The sequence below is a fragment of the Rhinolophus sinicus genome, chromosome 3, assembly GCF_057876585.1.
Source record: "Rhinolophus sinicus isolate RSI-liver-muscle chromosome 3, RSI-T2T, whole genome shotgun sequence".
NCBI classification, from domain to species: domain Eukaryota; kingdom Metazoa; phylum Chordata; class Mammalia; order Chiroptera; family Rhinolophidae; genus Rhinolophus; species Rhinolophus sinicus.
The window spans coordinates 180339230-180359704 of record NC_142503.1 but is presented as its reverse complement, the minus strand read 5'-3'; the positions used below and the strand labels follow the sequence as shown (position 1 = coordinate 180359704).

At 43.0% G+C, this 20475-nt stretch overlaps 2 protein-coding genes across 4 annotated transcripts in view; both read left to right on the top strand.

The window, feature by feature from the left end:
• Window positions 1-12300, top strand: part of VIPAS39 (VPS33B interacting protein, apical-basolateral polarity regulator, spe-39 homolog) — a 35441-nt gene extending 23141 nt beyond the window's left edge. For 2 of the 3 annotated variants that reach the window (XM_019733428.3, XM_019733431.3), the window contains 12 exons: window positions 208-241; window positions 746-848; window positions 2364-2391; window positions 4553-4626; window positions 6232-6307; window positions 6738-6872; window positions 7683-7724; window positions 8056-8145; window positions 9398-9484; window positions 10062-10151; window positions 10520-10624; window positions 11229-12300. In XM_019733428.3, coding sequence (XP_019588987.1) covers window positions 208-241; window positions 746-848; window positions 2364-2391; window positions 4553-4626; window positions 6232-6307; window positions 6738-6872; window positions 7683-7724; window positions 8056-8145; window positions 9398-9484; window positions 10062-10151; window positions 10520-10624; window positions 11229-11249 — 885 coding nt within the window. In that variant the 3' untranslated portion in view covers window positions 11250-12300. Of the gene's footprint in view, window positions 1-207; window positions 242-745; window positions 849-2363; window positions 2392-4552; window positions 4627-6231; window positions 6308-6737; window positions 6873-7682; window positions 7725-7988; window positions 8146-9397; window positions 9485-10061; window positions 10152-10519; window positions 10625-11228 lie in introns of those variants that run through there. The other variant, XR_012494582.2, reaches the window with a different exon arrangement.
• A 144-nt stretch (window positions 12301-12444) lies between these two features.
• Window positions 12445-20475, top strand: part of NOXRED1 (NADP dependent oxidoreductase domain containing 1) — a 21279-nt gene continuing 13248 nt past the window's right edge. The window contains exons 1-3 of the mRNA XM_019733434.3: window positions 12445-15025; window positions 15557-15728; window positions 17504-17700. Of these exons, the coding sequence (XP_019588993.2) occupies window positions 15574-15728; window positions 17504-17700 (352 nt within the window). The 5' untranslated portion in view covers window positions 12445-15025; window positions 15557-15573. The remainder of the gene's footprint in view (window positions 15026-15556; window positions 15729-17503; window positions 17701-20475) is intronic.

The window sequence follows — 20475 nt, the reverse complement described above, 5'->3', positions numbered from 1 at the left end:
GGCCCGGGTATGTGTGGACTCCCGAGACACAGCTCAGATCCAGATGTCTGTCACCTGTCCTTCCACCACATGGAGAAATCTGTTGTCTGGATCTGCAAAGATTCCTGATGAGTTGCTGACCTCATTCCTAGCATCAGGTGCTCAGACCAGGGCTTTGTGTTTGAAAGGTTGCAGGGATAATTCATCCTTTGTTCTCTTTTCCTCTAGGTTCTGATCTTCCTGAAGAGGACACTGAGCAAAGGTGAGCATGGGTTGAGGGAAATCTTTAGTCAGTAAGATGTCTGCTGCATTTGAGGGGAGAATGGCGTTATGGCTTTTATACTAGAATTCACCAGCATGAAATCTCCTTCAGAGACAGCTGTGTGGCCTGAGACCTCAGAGCACACATCACGTCTCTGAGGGCATCGTCATCCCTTAGTGTGTAACTGCACTAACTGCAAAGCCCCGTCTGTTGATTGGACACACAGCGGGCTGTGTTGGTCTGAGGAGGTCAGAGTCGACGCTAAGTACGTTAGTTTGGACTGATGAGAACCGAAGGCTGACTCAGTGGCCAAGCATCACCCTGAACCATGGAATGTGTTGATGGTGGATTGAGCCATAGGGATGGATACCATAAAAACTGTTCCTAGCTTCTGATGGACTGTGAGGAATTCATGTTGGGAGTGTGTGAGTAGGGAGACCAATTTCACACTGGAGTAACAGGCTTTAATCTTGCGCCACCTAACAACTTCTTCCTGCCTGTTAGAGATCCTCTTCCGAGAGCTGGAGGTGCGACAGGTCGCCCTGAGACATCTCATTCACTTCCTGAAGGAAATAGGGGATCAAAAACTGCTTGTAGACCTCTTCAGGTAAGGACGGATGATCGGGTCTATCAAGTACATTAAGTAGTTTGTTCAGAGCACTCGGGGGATACAAAGAAAGAAGACACGGTCCCTTTTTTTCTGGAGAGATTTGCTAGACAACATACTGAAGTATGGTGGGCTACCTAGCAATACACCCCAGGCTGTGCTAAGGTGGCAGTGTCGCAGGCGGGTGAGAACCCGGCGCTGGAGGCACACACATCTGTGTGGGACACTGGCTCGACCCCTAATTCAGTGACCAGCCCCTCCGCACATCAGCTTTCACATCTGTAAAATGAAGCTGATGTCACCTGCCCCACAGGATGATTAGGAAGATTAAAAGAGTTAGTGTGTGTGAAGCACTTAGCCTAATGCCTAGTCTGTAGCATTAATCAGTATTCTTAAGCATTTTTTTTTATTTTTATAAAAGACTAGAATAAAAGTACCTTGATTACTTGGGCCCCAGTAATGTAGTGAGAGATATAGTGGAAGAGCAGAAGAAGCAAATGCAATTTTCAATCAGGAGACCTGAGGAAAGCCTGGTGGAAGCGGTTAGGAACTGAGTTGCGCCTGTGAGACTAGGTAGGATCCTGATAGGTGGAGAAGTAAGTGGTGGGCGTGTCTTCGGGGGTGGGGGAGGGGCTATCTTTGATCATGTTTTCTTTTCCTAGCTCACTCTCATCAGAAGGGACTGTTTCCCATCTTTAGATTAGAATGTATGTATATAATGTCCTTTCCTCAGTGTCGGAGAAGGGGTTGGAACCTCTGTTGAGGCTAACATGTGGCCTACGGGAACTCCACTGACCAGTGACTCCAGCATGGCGACGAGCTGCCCCAAAGACTAAAATGGGGAAAGCACGTCACCTGGTTAGGGTCAAGATTACCAATGATGAGCCATGAATTTTCAGAAGATACGTTCCTCGAGGCTGGCTGTTCCCTCCCTCCTTCCCAACCAACAAAGCTTTATTAAGCATCCCCTCTGTGCCCAGCAGTGATGGTAATTGTAGTGGCCCATCAAGAGTAGGAAGGGATCAGACATAAAAGTCCCCGTTCTCCACGGCCTTCCCACGTTTAGGGAAAGACAAAACACACTTTACACTGTACATGAAACTAAGAGAATATGGAAATAGCAGAATACAAAATCTGTTTAAGATTCTGTATTGGCAGAGAAGAAAAGTGCTTTCATCTTCCCCAACACCCATAGCATTTCTGTGGGCTCAGGTTCTTCCTGTGCAGGCTCCGAGGCTTCCTGCCAGACCTGCTAACACTAGAATTGGCAGTGCCCGGCCGTGCCCTCTGGTCCCTGCTTTTCGCTCGGCTTGAATGATCAATGAGAGCTGAGCCACCATGTGTTTTCAAAGGGCTGCTGGTAGTAGAAAGTTTAAGAGGACAAGGGCTTTCCTTGTGTATAGAGGCAAATGAGTTTGAATTGTGTTTCTCCTAGAGCAGTCATCTTATTTTGTAAGGTTATACTCCCACACATTAATAGATAAAAATGCCGTGCTCCCTTCTGCTTCTTCCCAGGTTCCTAGATAGAACAGAAGAACTTGCGGTAAGTGTGATCTTTGTTTCAGTTGGGGACCTAACAGAAATCTAAGCCAAAACCCAGTCTCCAAGATCCCAGAATGACTGAACTGATTTCCTTTTCTTTGGTATTGATTATATCCAGAAGAGAGGCACATGGGAAGCCTGAAGACATAATCCAAATCATGTACTGTTATGTTCTTTTTTTAAATGCTCTTTTGACTGGGCTTATGAATAACTATTTTGAATAAATGAATGAAAAATGGCCTGATCAATTTGTAATTTGTTACTTAGTTTCTAGTCACTTTCAATTACTGGTTTGTAGGAGCTTTTGGGTTTTGGCTTGTAATACCAAAGAAAATGTTGAAAGCTAAGAGGGTTAGGAAACCAGATATAGGTCAAGAAGGAAGATAGGTCAAGCTGGTGGTACACCGGTCGGTACACATTGTGGCTGACAGCTCAATGACCGAGGGTTAAAATGGAGTTTTGGCAGGTTTTCACCATCATAGAAGGAATTCCTGGAATATGAGAATAAGTCTGAAATTTTACCAAAAGTTTCATTATATTACTAAAACTTTAGTGATCCATTTAAAAAAGTTTGACATGGTACAGGGGTAAGAATTTCCCAGTGCTATTAATGAATGGCAGGTTTGTTCCTTTAGTCACTGTACTACACATATGTGGTGATGTCCGTGCTCACACTCAGCTGGCACATTTAATAATACTGCTAAACTTCTTTGCACAGCAATATAATTTTGTAAAAGGAACATGTATTTAATATTTAAGGCATGGTGAAAATCTCAAAAATCCTTTATCTTAATCTACTGAACGTGATTAGCAGTCTGTAGTAATCATTTTGAAAAGCTTTTGTTTACATTTTTAATCTCCATAGGTTCTAAATTATAAGGAATTTTCTTCATGCAGCATTCTTATAAAGTTTTTGTTTTGTAATTTGATTAGTGAAAACAAATGTGTTTTGGGTAACTCATTTTTATCTAAAATCATCTTATTTTTTTCATATTATCTATTATATTTGAATTGAAGGTGATTTATCATGCATGTTGTATATAAATTTGGAGTTTCCCAAACTCGTAAACTTTGGAAGTGGCAAAGCTGATAGTTTGCTTTTAGTGTATACTCATAGAGGGTGAAGATGTCCCAGTTAGGAGCTTTTCTTCAAAGACTTAAGGCCAAAAAAGTACTATAACTCTTATAGATTACTTTCTTTAATCAAAATGATTATATACCAAATATTTTATAAAGATTAGATTATGATACAATGTAATCTTTGTTACTCTGTTTTATATTATCATTTGCATTCTCACATGTATCCATTGACTCTAAAAGGAGTTTACACCATCCTTCTGAAAGCCAGTTCATTCTTTTAATATTAATTTTCAATCTGTTTATATTTTTAGTTCTCGGAAAATTTTTATTTTATATAAAATTGCAACTTTCACAACCATCAATTATTGCAGCATTTAAATTTCAGTTAATTTTTTAGAATTTCAAAATAGAAAAAGCATAAGACTTTCAGAGTTACATTTAGAACCTATAGTATTTGATGTGACTATTTAGCTGTCAACAGCGAATCAGAATGACCTGCCCTATTCGCGTTACTGACATTGTTAATTGTTAGATACTTACAGGATTGTGCTGTCATACATATGTACAAGGTCAAGGATGCCCAGAAATAACACTGAAGGCAGATGTTTAGCCCATCGGCCTTTCAAAGGCTAAGGCTGAACCCAAAGCTGGTTCTAGTTAAATACTGAAACTAAAGCCAAACTTCAGGATAAAGTTAGGTTTGCCATCTTAGTGCTTCATTGCAGGTCAGCACTTTCCAATAGGGCTTCCTACAATGGTGGGAATATTCCCTGTCTGTGCTGTTCCATGTGGGAGCCACTAATCACATGTAGCTGTTGAGAACTTAAAAAGTGACTAGTGCAACTAAGGACCTGAAGTTTTTTTATTTAAGTAGTTTAAATTTAAATGGAAACAACCAAATGTGGCTAGTCGATATTGCACTATATGTTGCAGTTACGTATAAACCAAAGAGTGATTTGGAATCCCCACACCCAGTCCTCACTGAGAAGGAATCTCTGATAATGAAAAATTTAGTTTTTAAGCATGGAAAGTCTGCTTATAAGGAGACAAAATAGCTCAAAGCCTGTCTCTGTTTCTTGTAGCTGTCCCATTACCGAGAGCACTTGAACATACAGGACCCTGAGAAACGAAAAGAATTTCTTAAGACCTGCATTGGGTAAGTATAGGGGACAAATGTTTTTAAGTATAGATATGCTCAGGCAGAGGAATGAAGAGACAAAAGAGGGTGGAAAGGATAGATAGTTCAAGGAAAAGGCTAACAGTAGACCATACAAGCGTCATTAAATATTGTCTCATTCAGTGGTTCCAGACACTAATCCCCAGTACAGTTTTCACTGATTGGTGGTAAATTGAGAAAAATGAAGACAATAGAGAAAAGAGTTTTTTTCCCCCCAAAGCTAAATTTATTTAATTGAAAGTCTGCCTTTTATTCTGGGATTTTATTTTCCCTCTTCTCCTTCCCTTTTTTGGTAATAAAATAGGTTGTAATTCTTTTTTATGATCTTAGGGATTAAAAAGTTGGCAACACTTACCTTATATATCATTTTCAATGTTACTGGTCCTTGAAACCCTGAAGCCCAAAAACGCTGATTGAGTGCAGGCTTTCACCCAGAATATAAGTCCCCGTAACACCCAGCCCCACACATTGTTACTCTTCCAGGGATGGCACTCACTACTCTTGGAAGTAGCTCAGGTTATTGTTGGACAACCTTCGTGATGGGCAAGTGCTTCCTTATGTTGAGTGGAATCTTGCTTCCCGGTATCTTTTAAGAAGGTGCAGCGTCTACCCAGGAGACCTTGCTTCTCCAGGGTCAGTGTTCACGGTTGTTTCAGTCATTCCTCGTGTGACATGATTTCCAGGTTTCACATTTAGAAATTCGTTTATGTCAATGCCGCCCTTAATTTTAGCGTTATCAAATACTGAGCTATGTCCTATGGCCTCATAAACCAAGAGAAGTTAGGGTAGTGAAGTGACTGGGACCTGTTGCTGTCTCCCTTTGTCTCTTCTAAAAATTGGCTGTGGCTCACATGTACCTGGGATAGTGTAACTGAATTTCCGAATTCCTCCTGGAATGAGTGGAGTAGGGGAATAGGGCAGATTACGCATTGGGAGTGGAAAATCTGGCTGCTATTCCGGCCTCACCCACTCACTTGCCGTATGACTCTTAGGTGAGACACTGTTTGTCCTTCAGCTTCTTCATGTGTAAAAACACAATGTCGTGTTGAAGATGGGCCCTTTGACATTCGTTGAGATCCTTACCAATCTACAAACATATCACCATACCATTTAATTTTACCTTATTACTCTGCAATGAAAAATGGCTAATAATGGAAGTGCTCATGGAGGAAAGCTAAGCAGTGACTTTAAGTGATGACATGAACCCCTGTGCTTTACTAGGATGTGGATGACAGGCCGTTGGATAGGCTCAGTCACTAGCTCAGTCACTCGTTCATCAAACATTCCAGCTCCCACAGCGAGAGGATTTTCATTCATTCCTCACCAGAATCACTAATGACTACATAGATTTTGTGGACTTTCAGGATCCTTCTTGAATTGGCAAAACCTTAAATACAAAATCCCAGCTAAAGGTCCACTCTGTTTTCTGCTTTCTCTGCCTTTCAGGGTTGCTCTAAAGGTGAACTGAGGTCAGATTTGTGAGGTACCGTGAGCCTCTTAGGCTTACAGTGGTGATTTGGTTTAACTGGGTTTGTTTCCTGTTTGAGTAGAGAAAGAGGTACTAACCTTCTGGCCCTCTACCAGTTTGCCATTTTCAGCAGAAGATTCTGCACACGTACAAGACCATTACACACTCCTGGAACGTCAGATCATTATTGAGGTTAGACTCCTCGTCTCTGTTTCTGCTTCAGTGCCATTCAGCATCTGGGAGACATATGTGCTCTGCCCATGTATGTCATGTCCTGTTACAGTCTCTAAGAGCCTTTCATCTCTCCCTCTGTATCATAGCCCCCTTCCCTCCAGTGTTCTCAGGCGTCATTTTTCTTCTCACCTGCTGTTAACCTGGAAGTGTTTCCTCTTCATCCCAGGACTCCCATTTCATCACCACTTTGCGGGTCTTCTCCCATCCAACTCGGATCTATAATCATTTTATGCATTTTAAACTCACTTGGTTTATCCTAGGCAATTTCTCTTTGTCTTTCTTGCCTTTTTGTAGGGTAGGAAACACAGCTACTATAGTATTAAAGGTTTCTCTCCTGCTTCTACTCCGTGGACATTGTTCTTTTTTTCACTGGCTCACGCCACCACAGGCAAATGATCGGCATCTAGAATTAGCAGGACAGACTGAGATCTTCCGCAAGCACCCCAGGAAAGCTTCCATCCTCAACATGCCACTAGTGACGACGCTTTTCTACTCCTGCTTCTACCACTACACGGAGGCTGAGGTACAGGCACACTGAACAACCCCACACACTCTCACTGCTCAGAGAAGCATAGTCTGAAGCCAGTGTTTTCATGCACTCTGTTAACAGTGGGTGCGTATAGTTCTCAGAAATCCACCTGGAAGCTTTCCTGGCCCACAGCAGGGGTGAGCCAAGGGGGAAAAGAGGTTTGTAAGGGCTTCCGTGGCTTCCAGTGAGCTGACATATAGCATCGCACGTTCTGTCTCACCAGTGCTGAGCCAGAGTAGTCTGTTCCAAGGGTCATAACTTCAAACAGTTGGCACAGTGTAGAGAAGAGCAGCAGGGTGTCAGGTAGCTGGGGATACTTTAAAAACATTTTGTTTCAAGAGGTTTGAGGGCGGCCGCATGGCTCAGTTGGTTAGAGCGTGAGCTCTGAACAACAGGGTTGCCGGTTTGATTCCCACATGGGTCAGTGAGCTGCACCCTCCACAACTAGATTGAAGGACAGCAACTTGGAACCGACAGGCCCTGCAGAAACACACTGTTCCCCAGTATTCCCCAATAAAATTTATTGGGGAAAAAAAAAAAAAGGTTTGAATTGAATGATGATAGGTGGACATTGGATTAGCGTAAAATTGGGGAAACACCATACTCACTAATTCAGTCCTGCTAAGCTCAGTTGTGGTGAGAGCCAATTAGATCTGATAGAGCTTTTCTCTTAAAATAAATTCTGGGTTTAAATGGTTACAGAGTGAAATGTAGAAAGTCGAGGTAGTAGAAAAGAAAATGGGAGATTGGATGGTATTTGGGAAAGTCAGTAACACTAACATTCCTTCTCCACTTTCATCCTAGGGGACATTCAGCAGTCCAGTCAACCTGAAGAAGACATTCAAGGTAAATACGAACTGGTCAGTCTTTGGTCAAAGTACTGTCAGGGTACCTACGCAGAGCGGGTTGTTTGTAACCCTGCATAGTAAGTCCTTGGATAGTCAAGGTTAAAGGTAGAAAGGTTTGTGTTTGTGCGAAGTGAGATAAGGCTTTAACTGACTGGCCTACAGTGCTGGGGCTGGGAAACTAATGGGTTCTTGATGACTACGAGATTTATGGATTTTATGGGGCAGAATCAACACTATGGTATATTTTTTGCCTCTTTTCCAGAATTGTCAAGCACCTCCCCTGGCGCATTTCTACTTCCCCTTAAATTCCCCTGGTCTCTGCTTTCTAGATCCCAGACAAACAGTATGTGCTGACAGCCCTGGCTGCTCGCGCCAAGCTTCGAGCCTGGCATGATGTAGATGCCCTCTTTACCACTAAGGTGGGTGCCCTGGAACTGTGTCACGCTATTGATGTCTTGGACACATCATCTTGTCATCCAGGTCTCATAGGAGTCTCAAGTTCTAGTGGCTAGCTTACATTTTTCCTCCAATGTTTTCTTTTCCAGAATTTCAAACCTGACGTTGAATAGTGTAATGAACACTAATAGTCTTGACCTACTTCACTAACTCATTAACATTTTTGCTCTATTTGTTTTCTCTTTTTCTATGCAAGTAGAAAAAGGGAAAGCAAATGTGCTTTTTTCTTTTGCTGAACCATTTGAAAGTAAGTTTCAGATATGATGACACTTCTCCCTTAAATACTTAAGCATTTATCTTTTTTGTAACCACGATATTATCATGCTCAAGAAATTTAACATTAATATTATACTGTTATATACAGATGGTGCCAAAAAAAGTATACGTGTTTTAAGAAAGAAAAATACTGTATTATAATTGTAATACTCAATGTATACTGATAACAAAAGATGAATACAAGTCATGTGTATCCATGTTTTTGGCAGCCCTGGTCTATAGTCTATATTTAAATTAGCTCTCTGGCGCTGTTGTTTTGGTTTTATGTTCGTTTGCTCTCAGGATCCAAAGAAGGATCTTGCATTACATTTGGTTGTTGTGTTTCTACTGACTGACATTTTGAATACTCATTTTTCCGTTATGGATTTGAGAATTTTCTGTTTTTCCCCCTTTGTTAGTTATTGCGTAACTACCAAAGGAGGACATGCCTGGTCCCAATCAAATGCTGTATGAAAGTACAGAGAAGAAAGAGTGAAGTTCCTCTTCCATTGTCCACCTGCTCCTGTCTCACTCCCTTCCTCAGGGCACACACCACTAAAAGTTTGAGCACTTTCCAGATCTTAACTGATGAATTTATAAACAAGCTTCTATATATAAATATAACGCTACAGAGGAACGGAGTTTTCTACCCCGTTAAGTTCATATTATAAGTATTTCTAACTAAATTACTTACTTCATTTAGCTGTATTTCACAGACTTCTTTCTACATTAGTGCCTGTAAACCTAAGAACTTATTTCATACCTCTGACTCTTTGACACCGTCTCAAGTCCCTTCACTTTTCTGAAAAACTCATCTTTCTTCACCTCCCTGTCCCCCACCCCCACCCCAGTGCATCCAATTTCACAGCCACGTTATTTTGGTCTGACTATAAAACGTAGGGAGACTAACTCAGAGTGTGTTGAGTTTATGTCTGGCCTTGCTGCTTCTGCCTTTTTCAGAACTGGCTGGGCTACACCAAGAAGAGAGCACCCATTGGCTTCCATCGGGTTGTGGAAATTTTGCACAAGAACAGTGCCCCTGTCCAGGTAATGGCTCCTGAAGAGAGCTGGGCCCTGGATCCTCTAGGAGACCTAACTTGTAGCCTCTTACTGGTCCATGGTGACAGACTTAACCTGTTCTGGTCTTCCCTTAAAGGCCACATAATGGCCATGTTGGGTCTTAAGATAGAAAAGGCCAGGGAGAGAAGTCATCCTCTGCCCTTTAGAATTAATCTGCCCTCTCCGAGAAGTACCTACTGTGTTTAGCCCATGTGGACTACTGTTCAAATGATGGCAAAGGAGAACTTGCTGAGAAGGGACGTGAGGCAGCAGTGGGTGCGATGCTGGATCGGATCTAGGGCTGCTCGTTGCTGGCGTGGGTATCCCGCTCTAGATAAGGAGGAACGTGCTCATCCCCTCTGTCCTGGGGAGCTTGGAAGTGCTGCGTGGAGTCCACATCGTTCCCCAAGGCAGAGCTTGTCCTGCGCTGGATGATGGGGATGGTCCACGTCAGATATTATACACAAACTCTTTTGCCTTCCTCGGGATGTTTCTTTTCCTACCTTTCAGAGCTCTGTGTTTTATGGGTCTGGGAATCATTAACCAGAAATACCTCTTCCCACAGATATTACAAGAGTATGTCAATCTGGTGGAAGATGTGGACACAAAGTTGAACTTAGCTACCAAGTTCAAGTGCCACGATGTTGTCATTGATGTGAGTCCCCAAGAAATAAGAACCCTGAGTTAGACCCTCTGTCCTGCATCCTGAGGTACTTCCATCAATTTTGACTTAATGGACAGAAGGGTCTGGCAAGAGTTAGTTTTGAGGCCAGCGCTCCTGTGTTACTTTCCCAGCCCTCTGACTGCTTTCTCGGTGCTTTTATAAATTTGTTGCACTCAGAGAATTCAGAGAACTGAATCAAGCCACATAAACCCTGTAGACTTCACCCCAGCATGAAGTTCTGTTGGGGGGTGGTGGTGATTGACAGGCATCCCACTGTAGCCTCCCGAAGTAGGAGTGACAAAAAGCAAAAGACCTTCATAGAGAAGGCGTGGGGGGGGTTTCTTGTCTGTCTGTCGCAGACTTGCCGGGACCTGAAGGACCGTCAGCAGCTGCTAGCATACAGGAGTAAGGTGGATAAAGGGTCTGCGGAGGAGGAGAAAATTGATGCCTTACTCAGCAGCTCGGTGAGTGGCCACAGCTTCCCCTCCAGCGGTCTCAGGAGACAGTTCACAGAGTAGCAGCAAGTGTATAGAAGGGTAATCTGGGACCTCAGGCTGAGACTTAACTGTGCTGCTCTGGTAACTGTTAAACCCAGCAGGTAGGAGGGACTCACTGCTGGTACAGAAACAAAGGTTAGATTCCGAATATTCAGACTGTACCGTTCCCTGAGGAGGGATATGACCTACCTGTTGGAACGAAGAAGGGGATGAAATGGATTTTGGCTACTTGGGGAACACAGCCAGCTTGGCTCTCATAGCATGAAATTGCTGAGCTCCTAGTTCCCCGTTAGATATTTTGGGACCTACCCAGAGTCATCAGAAGCTAGTGCATCTTGGTCCTAGGAAGGGCAGGACCAGAATAAATGCCCAGACTCAGGCTTATGAGATACAGAATAGGTTTCTAATTCGTTTCTGAGTAAATAAACTCCACTACATATTTTAAAAAGTTTCTCCTCCTCCCCCTCCATCCTTCCCCTTTCCTTACAGTACCTAGTTGGGGGCCTTGTTTTAGTGTATTCCCGCTACCACTCTGTGATCAGTGAAAACTGGCCATTTGTTCTTTCCACAGCAAATTCGATGGAAGAATTAAGTGGCATTAGCTACCCTGAAACCTGCCTCATTTCTCCCTTCCCTGCCTGTGACAGCAGAGAGCACTTTTCTTTGGGAGAGTTACGACGGCATGGCATCGCTTGGGCCCAGCAGCAGCAGGCAGTGCCTGTTCCTCTTGGCACAGAAACCAGTGCCTGGGCACAGACAGCTTCTGACTGATCTTCTGACCAAAGGCTGCCATCTAAGGGCCAAGATGTAAAGCTTCGACTCATGAGAAAGGTCTCTCTACCTGGTGCTCACGTGAAGGTGGGAGTCATTCCTAGATGGGACCCATAATGGGCAAGGTGTCTTTTGATCTGAGAAAGTGACTGCTGTGGAAAAGATGTCTCCTAGACTCAGAGGTGAGGTGTCACAGGGTGGCCACTCCCTTCCTCTCAGCTGACTGTGACCCTGGACTTGGTGCTGGAATTGGTAGTTCTGCTGTGAATGGAGTCAGAACAGAATTAAAATGGCTCTCCCAGGGGCCTCAGGAAGAGGTGCCAGTGTTGGCAGGACCTGCTAGAGGCGCCTCACACCAGACTGCATGGTGCCCTCCGTGTTATGACAGAGATGGCCCAGACGTTGTGTTTCTTCAGCCAGCGTCCCTCTGCTGCCCAGTCTACCCCTATTTAAAAACTTGTGGTTCCTCTCTTCACCCGCAGACTGAGATGGCCTCGCGTGGGTGAGGAGAACATCCCCATTTTCTTTTCCTCTGCTTCTCCCAGCCCAGACCCATCACCTTATATGGAGCAGTGCTGGAGAGCTTTCCCTTTATGCACAAATCTCATTATTTTACTAGGAGCTTCCGGAAGTCTCACCGGGGCTAGACTCAGCAGCATTTCTTTTTTAAATTAAATGTATTGTGATGGCAGCAGCATTTCTGACTATTAGGATATTAACATGGAGGTTTGAGTTTCAAGCTTGGTTTTCAAAAGGATATTCTGTAATGCTACATTTCTGCCATGTACCAACATTAGCCTCTCTTCTCTGTGACTCACCTGGGTTTCCCTAGACATGCCTAGACTCCCAATAAAGCTGTTTCTTCCTTGGTGTCTTGTCTTTCCCTCCTGGTTGTTGTGTTTAGAACAATGAGATAGTTGCCCTGTCCCTTGGGACTGCTTCAGACCTGCCTCAGTGACTGCATTTGCAGCCTGTCTCCACGTCAGGTTATGGAGTAATGGTGCCCAGAAAGAGCAGGGCTGTGTGGTTGACAGAGCACCCAGCTGGGAGATGAAAGACCTGGCTTCTTGTCCAAGCTCTACCACTGACAAGCTGTGTGATGCTGGGTGAGGCCCTTGCTCTCTGGACTCATTATCTCAACCTGAAATAGGAGGGCCTGGTTCTCTCAGAGCTTGTGAAATTCTATGCTCCTGCGACTGCACAGTGGATGGAGTGGTAGGAAGGAGGGAGGATGCTTGTACAGAGGCATGGAATGCTTTAAGCCATTCTGGTTCTCAACTGGGGGCAGTTTTGCTCCCCAAGAGACGTGTTGCTGTCTGGAGACACTTTGTTGCCACACTGGAGGGTGCTATTAGTAGACAGAGGCAAGGGGTGCTGGTAACATCCTGGAAGGAGTGCTGCTAACATCCTGCAAGGGATGCTGCTAACATCCTGCAAGGAGTGCTGCTAACATCCTACAAGGGGTGCTGCTAACATCCTGCAATGCACGGGACAGATGCCGCAGCAGAGTGATCCTGCCCACTTGTTGGTAATGCCAACGCTGAGAAATCTGCTTTAGGAGGCTCAGACTCCACCTTTGGCTCCTCCACTTTGCAATCCTCTGCACTTCCAGGTAACTTTATGTTTGGTTTCTTTCCTGATCATTGAAGAAACAGGAGTTTAATTTGCTGAATTGTGCTAAAGTTATTGGCTCATCTTCAAACAGTGGTCTCTTAATGTATCAAGGTTCATTTAGAGAAGCAGGCCACTGGGAGTATATAGTTTGTCTGTGTCTGTCTGTCTATATGGGATTCATTACAGGGGTTTGACTGCTCACGTATGGCAGTTGGTTAAACAGTCTTTGGAAGGTTGTCTGCATGGCTGGTGGTAGAGCTGGCAACCCATGGGGCAGGCCCTGGGGCAGGGAAGATGGGTATAGAAGGAGGGGAGAGCAAGGACGAGCTGGAGCCCATGGGGGTGTCCTGGAATTGTGTCCATTCTCACTGCCTCCAACCTTGATGAAGTGAGTCCTGCAAGAGAAGCTAGCTGGTGGCCTTTGTCACAGAGCTGAACACAGACCTGGCCCAGGAGTGAAAAGCTGCAGGAGGACCCAGGGGAAAAGGAGAGCAGTTGCAGGCACTGCACCCCACACCGACAGGGTTGCCAGCGGACAACCAAAGTGGCTTCCCCGCCCTCACAAGCATAAACACTGGCTGCTTCGCTTCCAGGTGTCGCACAGAAGGGCACGCCCTAACTGGAAACAGAGAAGGGAATTCTGGAAACTACAGGTCAGCCTAGCACACCTGACATGTTACAAAGCCACCATCACTGGATCCGCAGTTTTTGAGAATGTGGAAGTGGAGGGTGGGCCTAGAATCCATGCGTGCACAGGTTAACCTGGGATGCACCTGTCATGCTGAGCTGGGAAGCTTTGGGCTCCTCTTTCCTTCGGCGCAGGAAACGTCCCTCTGCAGGATGAACGACCTGTTGTGTTTGGTCTAAGGAAGTGTTTCTTAGACTTGAGAACTTCCATGCTCTTCAAGCACTGGAGACTTTGCTCGTAGAGAGAGAGAGGGATGTAACAGCCCTTCTACAAAAAGGATTAGAGAAGCCATTCACAAAAGGCCACATACTGTATGGTTCCATTCATGTGAAATATCCAGAAAAGGTAAATCCATAGAGACAGAAAGCAGATTGGTGGTTTCCAGGGGTGTCTTGGGGGAGTGGGGGTGAGAGTAACTCCTTAATGGGTCCACGGTTTCCATTGTTGGGGGAATGAAGATGCTTGGGAACTGAAGAGGAGTAGAGGGTGCGCAGCGCTGCGAATGTGGTGAATTTTTCACTTGCAAATGGCTTAGTGTGAATTCCACCTCATTAAAAAAGTGTTATTTAAATGCAGATTAGAGACAAGTAGTTTTGAATTCTGATCTCAGTTTCACCATCGCTATAAAATAGATTGGAGTTTTGAATATCACTGATTTTTTTCCAGCTTTATTGAGGTATAATTGACAAAAATTGTATATATTTAAGGTGTACACGTGATAATTTGATATACATTGTGAAATTATTACCACAGTCAATTAACCTATCCATCATCTCACAGTTATGTGTGTGTGTGTGTGTGTGTGTGTGTGTGTGTGTGTGGTGAAAACACTTAAGATCTACTCAGCAAATTTTAAGTATACAATACAGTGCTATTAACCATAGTTGCCACGATCTACATTAGATCCCCGGAACTTACTCATCTTATTCATTGATTTCTTGAACACAAAAAGAAGGGGTTTGAAAAATGACTCCTTGACTAGGGCTAAGATCTGTGTGATATTCCAATCTGCAAAAAATCTAGAAGTCCAGAACTTTCTGTTGAGGAAAGGAGGATCCCATCCCGCCCTGGGGTAGTAATGCTCCTAAAAAGTCATGAACGGAATTCGCGTCCTCATGTTGCAGGCGGGAAAACCTCTAGCTGAGGCTGGCCCCTTTAAGACTCCAAGACGGAAGTGGTTTGGTAGCTAAGGCGTCATAATGACAACTTTCTAGAGTAATTCTCCCTGGAAATGTAGTTCTTGCTCCACAGGACCAGATGTAATGAGGAGCAGCACCATCTTCTCAGTTGGATTGGTGAGAGATCTGTGTAGATGGAGTGATACTTCTCTGGGTTCATTTTCTAAAATATGGGTATCTCTGCTCTAGACAAGGGACCATGACTTTTACCTTGGGCTCTTTTCTACCTTTTGGGGGACACAGACTTTAATGAAGGAAGAATTTCTTTGAAATGTGGTCTAAGTGTTCAGTCCTATTTGTAAAATTTAGGAGGGAATGGAAGGGAGAAGGTCTTGGCCCAAAGCATGTGGGAAACCCATTGCTAATGGAAACACTTCTGCTGAAAGAAGTGCCCTCTAGCCTATGTGGAGGAACATTGCTCTGGATTTTTAGTTCAGGTTTTTCATGAATCCAGTATTCTCGATTCATGGACAAGTAGTCCTTAGGAATCCTACAGGACTCACAGTGAAAACAAGTGGGTGAGAGCTGCAAGTCTGGAACCGCGGGCGCCCACCACCACGAGAGCCTGTGGCTTAGGCACACACTTGGGCATAGAGTCCCTCTTCTTCTAGGACAGGGAACCAAATTGATTGCTATCTGTCGCTGCAGGAGGTGGTGACTTGGAAATGGCCATGCTAGAGGACCTTGAGTCCCTGCAGTTCGACTATGGGATGGAAGAGGAAGACCGCAGCTGGCTGTATTTGCTGGGTCGTTTTCGGGGGCTTATGATCAAGGGCTGTGCACATGCAACCTTCTTCTGTAAGCTGCTCCGTAATTTGAGGTAAGCTAGGTTTCCAGGGCCAGGTGGATGGAGAAGAATCTCACTGGGGAATCGAATGACAAACTTCTTATATGGAGGATAACTTTGGCAAGGGGTGTGTTTTCCCACCCACAGTCAATTACTCCTGGTCTGAAAACACCAGGGAAATGCATACCAGGGTCCGTTGGCGGTGGTTCTGTAATAAAGCGTGAATTAGTGGTGATTTCCTTTCAGTGGGTAGACTGATTAAATGATCAATTCATCCATCCATCCATCCATCCATCCATCCATCCATCCATCCACCCACCCACCCACCCACCCACCCACCCACTCATTGAGAAGACCAGCTTGTCTTCCATAGTTACTAATAACTAGCCATTGTATGGTTATTGTCTGAAAGTGCGGTCAGTTCCTTCTTTTGGGGCTGAGCTAATGGTGGAATGCTCCCTCACAGGAAAACCACCTGGGACCTTGGGGGTCCCTATGTCCAGATAACTTGCTTGAAACCAGGAATACTGATTTGCAGAGATGCGCTCAGTCCAGTCCTGGCTTCTAATATCTTTGTACAATGTGGCTTCAGACAAATAAATTTGAGGCATATGAGAGCCAGGTACCTACCTAGGTCTAAGCTCCTGGATTCTGTAACTCTGGGTTATTCTTGGGGCATTTGTCCCCCTCTCAGTCTACTTTTCAGTTTACTTTTCTCTGAAATTACATTAACTCCTCAATGGTGCGACCAGGTCTGAATTGAACATGTTATAGACACAGCATATACCCAAGGAGGCAGGCAGCTCAAAGAGTTTGCTGATTGGCTGACTGATAAGGATGCACAAACTTATTGGCTGCATCCAAGATAAGTGAGTGGTGAGAAACCAATATATGAAACTTCCAGGAGGCATTTAAGTTTGGAAGTTTCAGGCACAGAAAAAACACTCTCAACCATGAGAGAAGCCTCAGATATGTAGAATGTGGCTTGTGATGCTTATATGGAAATTCCAGAGCTTTAGTTTTTAAAAATTCCAATTTTCACAAAAATGCAGAACAAATACAAAGTTGTCATATAGCAGCATACAACGATGTCTTTTGCATTCAGAGGTCAGATTTTGTTCATCTTGGACCAAGGGAACACATCCAGAACCATAGTAAGTGAACCTCGGGAAAGAGAGGACTCAAATCCTTGATCCTCAATTTCTCAGGTCTGTTTGCCCTTATCGACCAATTACTTTCATAAATCATATGTTTGAAAAAAGCTAAGTTACCTGGTTTCCTGGATCTGCGCAGAACTGACAGTGAACTAGAAAGAGTAGGCATGTGGGGTGTATGGTAGGAGAGGGGTACGTTCATCCTGAGAGCAATGAAAATTTGCCATCAGGAAGAGTGCACAGGAAGCAAGGAGCAGGCCCACAGTGTTCCAGGACGATATACGACAGCAGCTGCTCAGTGATGGTCCCGAATCAAAGAAATGGATTCATATTCAGACCGTGTATTTAAGAAGGCAGGGAAATACACAACACACGTAACAAAGAAAATGTTCATTTAAAAATGTTTTAAATAAGCTTTGGTCCTTTGAAGGGGTATGCTTTGCTTTCTGGAAAATTCACGCAGGGAAGAACATTTCATTCCTGAGTGGTGCTGGATAAATGACATATAATTGGAAGGCCTTCTCTCTGAAGTACTTACGGCGCCACCAGGCGGCCATATGAGGAAGTTCGAGCAGGAAAACGTCAGAGGTTGGCAGCCAAGAAGAGCTCCAGGGTGAGTGTGTATTTACACGTGTCTGTGTGTTCATTCTCCAGACAGTTATTACATGAGAAGCACATGTCCACAGATCCCGAGACTAGATCTCTTGATGATACTCCTGATGATGATGAGTTAAAAGTGGGCATCATTGGAGGCGGCCACCTTGGGAAGCAGCTGGCTCGTGTGCTGCTTCAACTTGTCCCCATCCCCGCTGAGAGGCTGCGCATCTCCACTAGGAGGCCAGAGACCCTGGGTGAGGAGCGGTCAGTGTTCTGCGGTAGGAAGGGGGCATGGGTGTGCGCTTTCGGTGTTGATGAGGCCATTTGGGGAGGGGAGTCCTTGCGTGCAGCTGAGTTCTCAGCTTGCTAGCCCCTAGAAAACCTAGAAAGACGGTTTTTAAACTTGTTCCTGAAAACAACTTTTCTTCTCCACTTGAATGTTTTATAACCATCTCTCCTCTCTGTGCCTGGGGTGGTGAGATATCTTTCCGGGTCTTTGATACAGAGAAGCTTTCCAAACAGAGTACAAATCTTCTAACTGGACCAGTTAAGAGTCTGGTGGGTGTAACCAGTTCCAAACATTTGGCCTTGTGTTTTAAAAAATAATGTTTACTGAATTTTTTTTAAAAAGTTTTGTAATGATTCCATTTACTAATCCATGGTGATAGAAATCAGAACCGGTGCTTCTTGGGAGGCTGACTGAGAAGGGGCCTGAGGGAACTTTCTGGGGGGATGGAAATATTCTATATCTTGAAAGAGGTATGAGTTACATGGGTGTATGTATTTGTCAAAAATGATCAAATTATATACTTCAGATCTACGTCTTGCACTGTACGAGTATGTAAATTATGCGTCAATAATTTTTTAAAATGCAAATTAATATATGCATATTATAGAAAATTTATAAAATTACTCTATAGGAAAGTAAATAATAATTACCGATAATCCCATTACGAGGGTTATCATTTTTTTACTTTTCTCTTCTCTCATTAGGTCAGATTATATCAGTAATTGATACTATACAGTTGTTTGTATTCTGCTTTTTTCACTGAATGTATTATGAGCATATTCTTATTTAATATTCTTCAAAATCATAATTTTTTTTCAATTTAAGTGTTTTTTTCCAGGACCCATCAGCTCAAAGTCAAGTAGTTGTTTCAATCTAGTCGTGGAGGGCACAGCTCACAGTGGCCCATGTGGGGATTGAACCAGCAACCTTGTTGTTAAGAGCACCGCGCTCTAACCAACTGAGGTAACTGGCCGCCCCAAAATCATGATTTTAAGGTTGTATAGTATTACAAAGTATGGCTGTATGATCATTTATGTAACTGTGTCCTATTTAGTTGGATTTCCTTGTACATAATTTTTAAAATAAAATTACTAGGTCAAGAACAGGTACAGCTCATTAAGATATAATCTGTATATAATAACCTGCACATTTTTGAAGTGTACTTTGATGTTTTGACACACGAATACACCGGTGAAACTATCAACACTATCAAGGTCACTTATCCATCACCCTCGAAAGTTTCCTTGTAATGCCTCTCTCTCTACCTCCCTGCAGATCCCCACCTAGGAAGCCACCGATCTGATTTCTGTCACTGTTGATTAGGTTGCATTTTCTAGAATTTTATCTAGAATCGGAATCATACAGTTTGTATTTTTGTTTGGTCTGACTTCTTTCACTTCTCATAATTATTTTGAAATGTATCCATGTTGTTTCATGTTTTGATTTCCTTTTTATTTCTGAGTTGTATTTCACTGCATTAATGTTCCACAGTTTAACTAGTCATCTGTTGATGGACAGTCAAGTTGTCTCCGGTTTTTGGCTCATGCAATGAACATTTGTGTACAAATATTAGTGTGGACAAATGCTTTAATGTTTCTTGGGTAAATAACTGGGAGTAGAATAGATGGGTCATATGGTAGATGTATTTAATTTTTAAAGAAACTTCTAATATATTTTTTTGAATTGACTTCCAGAAAAGGTTGTTCAGTTGTAAACTTTCACCAATATTGTGTACGAACACCTGTTTCACTGCATGCTTGTCAATTCTGAGCATCTTTTTTTTTAAATCACTATTTTACTATGCCTTCCTTTAAATATTTTCTTGTTTTTAATACATCTTTCACCAATCACTGTTATAGTTGGACATTTTTTATAGGTTTATTACTATTTTGGTTTTTTTTTTTAGTTCTTTTTATCTAATTTTTCTGTTGAAGTGCCTGTATTTTTCTCATTGATTTGCAAATGTTCTTTCTATATTAAGGAAACCTTAAAAAAAATCTTACCACTCAAGGCAAATTTTAAAAATCTCATCAATAGGACTGGTATATATGATATTTCAAAAAGTATATATATTCTTTGGGAAGCAGTATGTCTATTAATAATAAAGTTACAGTTTTTTAGTATCACTGCATGTTGTGTAAGGAAGCAAGAATTCAAAATACGCAGCATCAGCGTCGATGTACTTTTGAGAACCACATATGAAAAAAAATTGATGCTCATGTTTTTCAAATTTTCTACCTGAAAGAACCTGAGTACCCAGATAATCTCAGCATCAAATTTATCATGTACTCTTGGTGGTTTAGATAAGAAATGACCTTTCCAATATCTAATATTCTCTTTTTCAATAACATTTAAAACACAGTACCATCTATGACTTTGCATTTTTACTTTTGACAATATATATCACAAGTACATAACACCGCTTTGATTAACTAACTACCAAGGGGTGTTTTTATGCAACTACATGATTTATCACATTTCTCTCTACCTTTATAAATACCTTAACATTAAATTGTGTATACTTTATGGAAACTGTAAGTATATTTTCCCAAACAGCCTCTGCTCTATGCTCTTTTCCTCTCTTAGTTTGTCCTACCAACTCAAGCCAGTTAGCTGGGGAACTTTGGCTCAGTCACATAACTTCTGGAAGCCTCTGTTTCCTCATCCATAATGTAGGAATTATACTAGCCTCTGCCTCAGGAGGTCCTGATGAGGATTCCCTTAGATAATACATACCAAG